The sequence below is a fragment of the Chiloscyllium plagiosum genome, unplaced genomic scaffold (genome assembly GCF_004010195.1).
Source record: "Chiloscyllium plagiosum isolate BGI_BamShark_2017 unplaced genomic scaffold, ASM401019v2 scaf_10537, whole genome shotgun sequence".
Classification (NCBI taxonomy): Eukaryota; Metazoa; Chordata; class Chondrichthyes; order Orectolobiformes; family Hemiscylliidae; genus Chiloscyllium; species Chiloscyllium plagiosum.
The window spans coordinates 4,395-15,960 of NW_025215014.1; the positions used below are offsets into that span (position 1 = coordinate 4,395).

General features: G+C 39.6%; 1 protein-coding gene across 1 annotated transcript in view; it reads left to right on the forward strand.

The window, feature by feature from the left end:
- Positions 1–6,938, forward strand: part of LOC122548113 (protein regulator of cytokinesis 1-like) — a 9,337-nt gene extending 2,399 nt beyond the window's left edge. Inside the window, exons 5-8 of the mRNA XM_043686672.1 lie at positions 1,796–1,891; positions 2,060–2,206; positions 5,483–5,572; positions 6,786–6,938. Coding sequence (XP_043542607.1) covers positions 1,796–1,891; positions 2,060–2,206; positions 5,483–5,572; positions 6,786–6,923 — 471 coding nt within the window. The 3' untranslated portion in view covers positions 6,924–6,938. The remainder of the gene's footprint in view (positions 1–1,795; positions 1,892–2,059; positions 2,207–5,482; positions 5,573–6,785) is intronic.
- Positions 6,939–11,566: the final 4,628 nt, after the last annotated feature.

The following is an 11,566-nucleotide window of genomic DNA, read 5'->3' on the forward strand; positions in this document are numbered from 1 at the left end:
CCGCACTATTTACTTGGGTGGCAACTTTCAGAGATCTGTGTACATGGACACCAAGATCCCTCTGCTCATCCACACTACCAAGTATCCGACCATTAGCCCAGTACCCCATCTTTTTGTTATTCTTCCCAAAGTGAATCACCTCGCACTTAGCTACATTGTATTCCATCTGCCACCTTTCTGCCCAGCTCTGCAGCTTCTCTATATCCTGCTGTAACCTGCCACATGCTTCCTCACTGTCAACAACTCCTCCGACTTTTGTGTCATCCGCAAACTTGCTCACCCAACCTTCTAACTCCTCTTCCAGGTCATTTATAAAAATGACAAACAGCAATGGTCCCAAAACAGATCCTTGCGGAACACCGCTAGTGACGGCACTCCATGAAGAAACTTTGCCATCAACTACTACCCTCTGTCTTCTTCCATCCCGCCAATTCCTAATCCAAACCTCCAACTCACTCTCAATGCCATACCTCCGTATTTTTTGAAGTAGCCTACCATGGGGATCCTTATCAAATGCCTTACTAAAATCCATATATACCACATCTACCGCTTTCCCCTCGTGCACCTCCTTAGTCACCTTCTCAAAGAATTCAATAGGTTTGTGAGGCACGACCTGCCCTTCACAAAACCATGTTGACTATCCTTGATCACATTATTCCTATCCAGATGTTCATAAATCCTATCCCTTACAATTCTCTCTAAGACTTTGCCCACAACAGAAGTGAGACTCACCGGCCTATAGTTACTAGTCCCCTTTTTGAACAAGGGAACCACATTTGCTCTCCTCCAGTCTTCTGGCACTACTCCTGTAGACAGAGGACATAAAAATCAAGGCCAATGGCTCTGCAATCTCCTCCCTTGCTTCCCAGAGAATCCTAGGATAAATGCCATCAGGTCCAGGGGACATCTTTAAGTTATTCTTGATATTCTTATTTTAACAGTGTAAAAAGTGAAGAACATTGGCCAGTTTGTTTGATCGGAGTTTGTTGAGCTGCTTCAAGTTCTTTGGTTTTGATTCACTTAGTTTGTTTCCAATCCCAAAAACTATTTAGTCAGCCAAATTTGATAGTAGCTGAAAATGTGTTGCTGGAAAAGCGCAGCAGGTCAGGCAGCATCCAAGGAGCAGGAGAATCGACATTTCAGGTATGCTCATGCCGAAAATGTCGATTCTCCTGCTCCTTGGATGCTGCCTGACCTGCGCTTTTCCAGCAACACATTTTCAGCTCTGATCTCCAGCATCTGCAGTCCTCTCTTTTTCTCCCAAATTTGATGGTACCCATTCAGCAGAAATCGCAAGCTAAAATGTGCTTGCTTTCTAAGTCAGTGAATTGCAATATCTGTATAACTGAACAGAATTTTTTTTGAGGCTAATAAGTTATGGGTTTTTTTTAAGAAGCATTATACTAGAAGCAAGTTTTTTGCAAAACTGACTACACCCTTTGGTAAAGTAATTATCAACAGCATTTCTTTAATATATGCAAAATTCCATTTTCTAGAAAAAACTTTAAGGCATTCTCAGTAATTTCAAATTATTTGCAGGTGGTGCAAGGACTAAATTAAGTATTTTTGTGGTAGACTCTCTTTTGTTGCCAAAAGTTGATTTTCTACTCTTGTGTTTAAGGAATACTTTGACCACTGGAAACGCCCCTTGTATGTAATTTGAATAGCAAATTTAGTAACTAATGTTTTGACTCTTAAGAAGTACAGCTACCAAATATAATTTGGTGTAATGCAATTTGTGGTGCTGTAACATTATTTTATGCTGAAATGAAATATGTAATAATATCTTGTGTAGAAGAAGGCATCTGATCCAAACAGATATGCTAATAGAGGTGCAACTTTACTTAAAGAAGAGAGAGAACGTTGTTGGCTTCAGAAGAATATACCAAAGGCAAGCATCCTTTCACTTCCAATGGAGAAGTTTTTTCCATTTTAAAAAAACTTTTTTCACACCACCACCATGTTTAAAAGATCATTTATTTATTTATGGTTTCACTTCTTCTTTTACATTTTTTTTTTTTTAAAAGACTTACCATTTTACACTTGTTTCCTCCTCCAGCTGGAAGACGAAATCAAATTATACATAGAGAGAATGGAAACTGAGCAAGCCTGTCCATTTTTGGTTAATGGGCAGACGTTCACAACGTACATTGCTAATCAATGGGAAGAACTTAGGATCAAGAAAGGACAAGAGAAAAGAGAGAGAGTATGTAATCTGATGTTCAGGACTAAGTAGTTTTGTGTGTGTTTTTTTAGCAAATAGTTAAACCTCCCCTCTTCCTTCTCTGCTCTTCAAACACATCTTTGTATTTAAATCTGACAATCACAGTATGAGCAGCAATAGCAATCTCAGACCAGAGAATCTAAACATCATCATGATGTTTTAATAAAATTACCTTTTCTGAATCTTGCACCCATCACCAGACTAGACAGTTAGAGTCAGTCATAAAGATGTAGAGCATGGAAACACTCCTCTTCAATCCAACTTGTTCATGCCGACCAAATATCCCAACCCAATCTAATCCCACGTGCCAGCATCCGGCCCATATCTCTCCAAACCCTTCCTATTCATATACCCATCCAAATACCTTTTTAATGTTGCAATTGTACCAGCCTCCACCACATCCTCTGGCAGCTCATTCCATACACATAACCTCTGTGAAAAAGTTGCCTCGTAGGTCTCTTTTATATCTTTCCCCTCTCTCACCCTAAACCTATGCCCTCTAGTTCTGGACTCCCCCACCCCAGGGAAAAGGCTGTCTATTTATCCTATCCATGCCCCTCATGATTTTATAAACCTCTATAAGGTCACCCCTCAGCCTCCGACACTCCAGGGAAAACAGCCCTAGCCTGTTCAGCCTCTCCCTGTATCTCCAATCCTCCAACCCTGGTAACCTCCTGAAATCTTTTCTGAACCCTTTCAAGTTTCACAACATCTTTCCGATCGGAAGGAGACCAGAATTGCGCACAACATTCCAACAGTGGCCTAACCAATATCCTGTACAGCTGCAATATGACCTCCCAACTCCTGTACTCAATACTCTGACCAATAAAAGAGCATACCAAACTCTTCCTTCACTATTCTATCTACCTGCGACTCCACTTTCAAGGAGCTATGAACCTGCACTCCAAGGTCTCTTTGTTCAGCAACACTCCCTAGGATCTTACCATTAAGTGTATAAGTACTGCTAAGATTTGCTTTCCCAAAATGCAGGACCTCGCATATCTGAATTAAACTCCATTTGCCACTTCTCAGCCCATTGGCCCATCTGATCAAGATCCCATTGTGCTCTGAGGTAACCTCCATCGCTGTCCACTACACCTCCAATTTTGGTGTCACCTGCAAATTTACTAACTATAACTCTTATGCTCCCATCCAAATCACTTTATATGAATGACGAAAAGTAGTGGACCCAGCACCGTTCCTTGTGGCATTCTACTGGTCTCAAGCCTCCAGTCTGAAAAACAACGCTCCACCACCACCACCCTGTCTTCTACCTTTTTTGAACTACAGTTCTGTATCCAAATGGCTAGTTCTCCCTGTATTCCATGAGATCTAACCTTGCTACCCTATCTCCCATGGCGTACCTTGTCGAATGCCTAGCTGAAGTCTATATAGATCACATCTACTGTTCTGCCCTCATCCAGCCTCTTTGTTACTACTACAAAAAACTCAATCAAGTTTGAGACATGATTTCCCACACAAGCCATGTTGACTATCCCTAATCAGTCCTTGCCGTTCCAAATACTCTGTCCTTAATATATTTTAAAAACCCATTGGATTCTCCTTTAGAGACATGATTTCCCACACAAGCCATGTTGACTATCCCTAATCAGTCCTTGCCGTTCCAAATACATGTACATCCTGCCCCTCAGGATTCCCTCTAGCAACTTGCCCACCACCAACATCAGGCTCACTGGTCTATAGTTCCCTGGCTTGTCCTTACTACCTTTTTTTAAAGAGTGGCACCACATTAGCCAACGTCTAGGCACCTTACCTGTGACATTCGATGATACAAATATCTCATCTCAGCAAGAGGCCCAGCAATCACTTTTGTAGCTTCCCACCAAGTTCTAGGGTACACCTGATCAGGTCCTGGCGATTTTTATCCACCTTTTATGCGTTTCAAGACATCCAGCACTTCCTCCTCTGTAATATGGACATTTTGCAAGGTGTTACCATCTATTTCTCTATATTCTATATCTTCCATATTCTTTTCCACAGTAAATACTAATGCAAAATACTTGTTTAGTATCTGCCCCCATTTTCTGTGGCTCCACACACAGGCTGTCTTGCTGATCTTTTTGAGGGGCCCTATTCTCTCCCTAGTTACCCTCTGTCCTTAATATATTTTAAAAACCCATTGGATTCTCCTTTAATTCTATTTGCCAAAGCTATCTCATTTCCCTTTTTTTTTTTTTCCCACTTGATTTCCCTCTTAAGTATACTCACTCCTTTCTTTATACTCTTCTTCTAAGGATTCACTCGATCTATCCTGTCTATACCTGACATACGCTTCCTTCTTTTTCTTAATACCTGACATACGCTTCCTTTTTCTTAACACAATCCTCAATTTCTTTTGTCATCCAGCATTCACTATACATACCAGCCTTTCCTTTCATCCTAACAGGAATATACTTTCTCTGGATTCTCGTTATCTCATTTCTGAAGGTTTCCCATTTTCCAGCTGTTCCTTTACCAGTGAACATCTGCCCCCCCAATCAGCTTTTGAAAGTTCTTGTCTAATACCGTCGAAATTGGCCTTTCTCCAATTTAGGATTCAACTTTTAGATCTGGTCTATCCTTTTCCATCACTCTTTTTTTTTTTTTAAAATCTAATAGAATTATGGTTTTGTATAAACACTGGATGCAACACAGGTCCAAGTCTAGGAACTCCGCACTAAGTATTGTCTCCTGAGCCTAATCTTTTTCCTCAATCCAACCATTCAGACAAATTTCCTAAATGTGCTATTTTCAGAGTGGCAGTGGCGTATACCCATCTGCAACTTGCAATGTAGCAACTTAGCAAGACTCTTTTTAACAAACCTAAATCACGACCTCCTCGCCTAGTGATTTAAAAACAGCTATGTGGGAACACTAACGGTGTTTCCTTGCAGTGCCAACCATCCTGACATGGAACTAGATCACCATTCCTTCACTATCATTGTTCGGGAGTTCCAGAATTTTAGACAGCAGAGCATTTGTACCCCTGGGAACTGCAGTGGTTCAAGAAAGCAGCTCACCACAATAGTCTTCAATCTGGGATGGGTTGTAAATGCTTACCTAGTCAGCAATGTAAACATCCTAGGAGTAAATTTGAATAATGTTGTCTGAAACTTACTCAAGTTAGAATTTCATATGCGGTCTTGGTATTTTCTGATTCTATTTGAATAACCAATGAGATTAACATGCTTTGACACTTTAATTTTTTTAAACTTGTGTATGGTACAAGTGATTGGAAGTCTTTGTTTGCATTCCAAGTGTATAAAGAAAGAAGATGGGACTGGCTATAAAACCCCTTTAAAAAGAACATTGACTGCAGCTAGTACACCTCTGAGGAAAATCCGAAAAGTAAGTCAATCAGTCTCTTTAAGGACAATGCTGACTGCTGGTTTATAACTTCTTAATCTATATTCCCTGATATTTAGGACATTGGTTCTCGCCAATTTTAATTTTGATTAAATTCATAGTGGACACTTTATTCTTTCCAATGAGCAGCACATTCTACCCCAGCATTTGCTGAGCTGTTAAACCTGCAATAACACTTAGCCTCTTTTCTCTGCTTTGAACACTTTGGTGGAGAGGGGAAACCCTTTAGCAATTTCAACTAAACTTTACATTAGTGAAGTAAACTAATTCATCTTCTGTGAATGAACGCTATTGTTGACCATGCTTATTTGAGATTTAGAGAGCTAAATGATGGGTCTGCATCTCCTTGAGGTGTTTTGACCTAACCAATCTTATCTACAAGAATTGGAAGCATGCTTTCATAATTCAAAGCATGAGAAAGTAAATCCAGTCAGGTATCCCGATTATTAGGATGATTCAACTGAAAGTGATTTTGTTTGACTGAGAATTAGCTTTCTCCTGTGGATCAGTGCTTTTACAGGCTGGACGTGCTCTCCTGCCAGGAGTGATTTGGTTGACTGGGACAAACGGGGTTTCTTGAAGCTACAGTAGCAGAGCCAGTTTGAAGTATATTTTCTGGTCATTGTGATTGAAAAACAGTATTGAAAAATAATCTGTTTCTCATCTTTATTTTTTATTTTTAAAAAAAAAAGGCTAATCTTGAGTGATGCCTTGCTCCTAAAAAGTAAATTTAAGAATAGGTGGCCTGAATGATTTTAACTTTGTTAACCAAGTTGTTCAATTCCTATTTTAGTACTTAGTGCTGCTCTCTTATTGTAGCTTTTAGTTTTTGAATGGAGTCTTTACATGCAACAATTCCTCCATGACACTTTTTTAGCCAAACAGAGGCACTGGCCAGGACACCTGTTTGTGACAACTATTGCTCTTTAAGAGCTTGCTGTGTGAGAATTGGCTGTAGAATTTCCTATGACACCAGTGTCTAAGTATTTTGTTTGCTTTAAATCCTTTTGGAATATCCTGTGATGGTGAAAAGTTTTACATAAAAGCAAATCTCTTCTATTCCTTCACTTGCTTTCTATTCAGATAATAAAAGCAGGGTGGCCTGATCATTCATCCTGGAAATAATTCATCTCCTTTATGAATTTCTTGCAAGATAAAGTTGTGTCCTATGTTACCTCTGCTGTTTCTTTTGTAGTTAAATGGGACCTTAAATTTTGCCCCAGTGAACAGTAGTGGAAGCCTATGTAATCAAGCGAGAAAACCTGTTCTTGCATCTCAAAAGATGAGACGTGTTGCAACAAATACGGTAATGCACATCTGTTTTGAAAGCTAGCTTGTGCACAAGCTTCTCCTAACCAAGTAAACATTAATGCAATTTATTGGTATTATCTCATCTTGTGCAGCTATGAATGTGGTTTAGATGCTTAACTTTTGTTTTGTTTCTATATGCAGTAGAAACCCAGCTGACCATGTAAAATTATGTAGCATTTTCTTAGCAAAATATTGAATGAGAATCTTTTTTTTAATATACTGTGTAGTTTGTAACCATGTACTAAGTTGTTCTAAGCAGTCAGATTTATGTCCGATTATTTCAAATGCCCTATGTTGCAATTAAATGTATCAACAATGAAATTTATGAATCCATTCTGAATATTTCTAAAACGACTGGAGATTCTCAGCAGTTCTGGTGAAAAACCAGAATTAATATTTGATCTGTTTTCACAGATCCAAAAAATGAGGCAATGTCACATTCCCTTAGAATCACAAATATTTGCAACTTTATCTCTTTGAGATTGTACACGATTGATTGATTGATTTATATTGAAGTGGGCACCAGAGGGAAATTGAGGAAAATGGGAAAGTAGGTAAATATAGTTCAGCCAATAACATCAAATTCTTTTATTTCTACAAATTGAAGGAATAAGGATAGACTTCCAGTTTGATTTCTCGTAATGAAACATTTAATACAGTTGTGCTGGTCAAAGTATGTAATTCCAATTTTTCTTTTGCCTGTATCCATTTTAGACTTGGCTTTCATATCCAAAAAAGGCAATTACATTATAGGACCATAAACACACTTTCGGACAAGAGATATCTAAAATGTAGCTATGCAATGGTCTTTGCTCAATATTGTCCCTTTTCCAAACATGCCCAGCAACCGTTCTGTTTGCACAATGTTGTTTTCAGGACTTGGTATGAAAAGGAGATCAATATTTCCTAATTCATCTTTCATTAATAGCTGAACCATTTGAGATTTCCATTTTGGGGTGTGCATGAATCTTCCAGGATTTAAGTTTGCATCCACAATCCTATGCTAGAGAATTTCTGAATCTAAATGATTTTTGCAATGCTTTGTTTAAAAAGTCCTAGCGTTTTCAATTACCTGCACCAATCCAGTTTTGCCTTCAACTAGTCTCTCTTCAACTACAGTTAATCACTGTGTAACCCTTTTGTAACAATATGGAAAATGTACAGCATAAGCCTTTCAACTCATCGTTCCTGCCAGCCAATAGTAAGTGATTATGTGTCCTCCTCCAATACCTGTTGAGTGACCTTCCAGTTACAGCACTTGTCCATAGTATTTCCATCTTGTTTTTATTTCAAATGCCCATTATCCTGATGTGGATTTGAAGAAATATTCTCTTTTTTAAAAATTCTTTTCCCAATTACTTTGGTCATTGCCAGATGCATTGATTTATTCTTAGAAATATGGTAGTCCCTGATCGCACTATGATGACCATGCATAATTTTATGTACCTTCAGTTAAAATCTCCCCTCCAAAAAAATCCTATTAATAGTCTATCTCCAAATGTTATATTAAAACCATTTTTTAAAAAGGATCACATCTGCCCTGAAATGCACTGACCAATGTTCCATACCATAGCTGTGACATAACTAATGTTGTGATCCAACTAATATCTTTGCCACCTGCCTCCTGTCTAGCTCTGTAACCTTCAGGGATCTGAGCATCTAATCTAATCTAGAGTGGTTCTTACATTTTGCAATATGCTATTTTAGTCCATATTCCAAGTGGGAATAGAAGTAACCACTTACAACATGGAGTCTGATCTTAGTGGCAGATCATCAGACCCTGTGGTCCTCAACATTGCTTTATTGTCTTTCCCTGTAATCGCAATTCTTGTACTTGATTCCTTTCCCTCCTTATTTGACCTCGCCCAACACTTCTCTGCATTGAGGCCCATTTGCCACTTGTCTACCTAGCATTTAATGACTTCATTCAAGGAAATGAGTTGCCACCGATTTATAGTACCAATGTACAAAAAATACATGTTGCAGACAGTCCTACCTTACCAGACTCCCTTTTTTTTTGTAATTAGAGGAACCTAGATTATCCAAATATCCGATTATCCAAAGGGGATCTTGAGCTCCCAATAGAAACATTACATCAAAGACTTGTTTCCAGCACTGTCTTTTGTTTACAATGGTTAAACAGGCACTATCTCCAAATGACTGACCACCTGCCCCCTCTCTCTCCACATCTTTCCCTGGAGCTCTACAGAGGGGTGTACCCAAACCCCACTTCTCCAGATAATCTCTCCAGCATTGTCCTGTAGAGGGCAGAGGTGGAACCTGTCAAAATGTTGCAGTCAAAAGTTAGTGTGTGTTGTTTGGAGACTTGCCCCAGTAAGGCGGCGGCAGCAGCAGCAGCAGTCTTGTTGCTGGTGTCCAGTATGGCTGCCCTGGAGAGGGGGTGGGGGTGGATGGGGGGCTGGTCTTGGTGTGTGGTTGGACAGAGTGGGTGGGAATCAGTGTTGGGTGGGGTGGGGGCTCACGCGTGGTGTGCTGTTGCCTTGTTCCCCGAATGGGGAGCAGACTTAAAACTCCGAGCTCCAGAGGAAAGCCATTTAATCAATTAACCGAATAATTGATTATCTAAACAAAATAATGTCTGCCCATATCGTTCGGATAATCAAGCTTCCTCCGTAATGGCAAATACCACTGATTCAAATCTGGAGCAATGAGAATTTCTTAAATGAAACTTGCTTAATCAAGGTTGTTCATTGCACCTTAGATAAAGTTACCTGCTATATAAAATGTCAACTGTTGCCTGTCTGAGACAACATAGACAAAGATACAGCAAAAACTCTTAGAACGCTATGAAACCACAATGTACTTTATTAAATGCTTAAATAACACAACTAATTGAGATCTCCTCCATAAGTCTTTCACTACCCTAACTTCTGTAATTAAAACCAAATCTTGTGACCCAAAAGTTCACAGCTGGTCTGGCTGAAACTGTTTAATGTCTTCACCACACTTCCTGAGGTGGGGTGCCTCTCTCAATGTTAACCTTCAAAGTGTGAGCAAAAGGATTTCTCCAGGCTCTTTATGTGCAAGTCTATGTGCTTATTGTGTGCCTTACTTAGAATTATGCACTAATTTGGACAAAATGTTTAGGATTGGTCACATGCATATCTTATTCAACTTACATATGCAAGTGAACAATCCTGAATATTTTGTCCAAATGTATTTCTTATCCGGTAGATACTGCAGTTCCTGATTTTCCTGCATCTTATAAAATGATGACAGACTTGACAAATTCTGCAGACATTGGTGTGGAATTTCTTGTGAAAAATCAAATGCCCTTTAATCTATGGATTTCAATCTTGTTTGTTGCAAAGGAAACCATTCCATGCCTGGACAACCTTTTTGTGCACAATTCATTGGAATTTTCCTAATGGCAAAGAGGAAGTGGTAACGAAATGCAAGTTAATTTAGGACTTCTACCCTTTTTTATTCACCCCATGTGTTTTTTTAACTTCCACGTTCAGTGGAATTTTTCTGGGTTTTTTCCTTCTGAACTCTCCATTTCTACAAACTGCTCATCCTCTTGTTTCCAGGTACTTATTGCATACACATCTTGTATCTTGACTGAAACGTGTGAATTTCTTTTGTGTACAATTAATTACCTGGGATTGCCAACATAAGCCTTGTAGACACCCAAGCTTTTAAATTCCATTCTCAGTCTATCCAGAAACACCTCATCTGGGGTTTCAGTATGTCAATAAGCAGTGCACAGTCATTAGATTATTCATAAGTGAAACAAACAGTATTGAATTTAGGTTTGTGTGTAAACTTATGACCCAGGAAAAGAGGTATGGTAAGGTTGACTGCAACTGTAGAGAATAATCAACTGAATACACTAAGTATCCTTGTATCTTTCAACAATTCGAGCTGTAAGTGAAGTGGAGAGATTGCCAGGCAGCTTGGTCATGTCGAATGCATGTCTTGCAGCCTCCTGGTGACCTAACCTACCAAAAGTATTAGAAGTATCACCTATGCAGAAACTTGAGCTTCAGCTGGATTCACTTCACCTCATGAAGATGCTGCATAGCACGTTCAAGCTTAAGATGTGATAATCTCCAGTATGTAAGCAGAGCCAGAATGGGAGACCAATAGGAAGCTAATGTAGGAGTCCCAAAGACCTGCTTGTTTATTCACTTTCCATTTTGGGTCCTGACAAGGCATTAAAGAACGTTTGTTTGTGGCACCACTGGTGAGCGGATTAAAAGGAAAGGGCAGTAATAGGCAATTTATGTTCAGACAGGTGTTTGTGGCCATAAGCGCAACTCCAGGATGGTATGTTGGCTCCTAGTTAGTGCTAAGGTCAAGTGTCTAGGGTGTTAAATGAATACTTTGCTTGTCTTCCCATGAGACATGATGCCTGCCATAATCTTTTTGGAAAAAAAACTGTCACTAGAAGGATTAGATTAGATTAGATTAGATTAGATTAGATTAGATTACAGTGTGGAAACAGGCCCTTCGGCCCAACAAGTCCACACCGACCCGCCGAAGCGAAACCCACCCATACCCCTACATTTACCCCTTACCTAACACTACAGGCAATTTAGCATGGCCAATTAACCTGACCCTGCACATCTTTGGATGGTGGGAGGAAACCGGAGCACCCGGAGGAAACCCACGCAGACACGGGGAGAACGTGCAAACTCCACA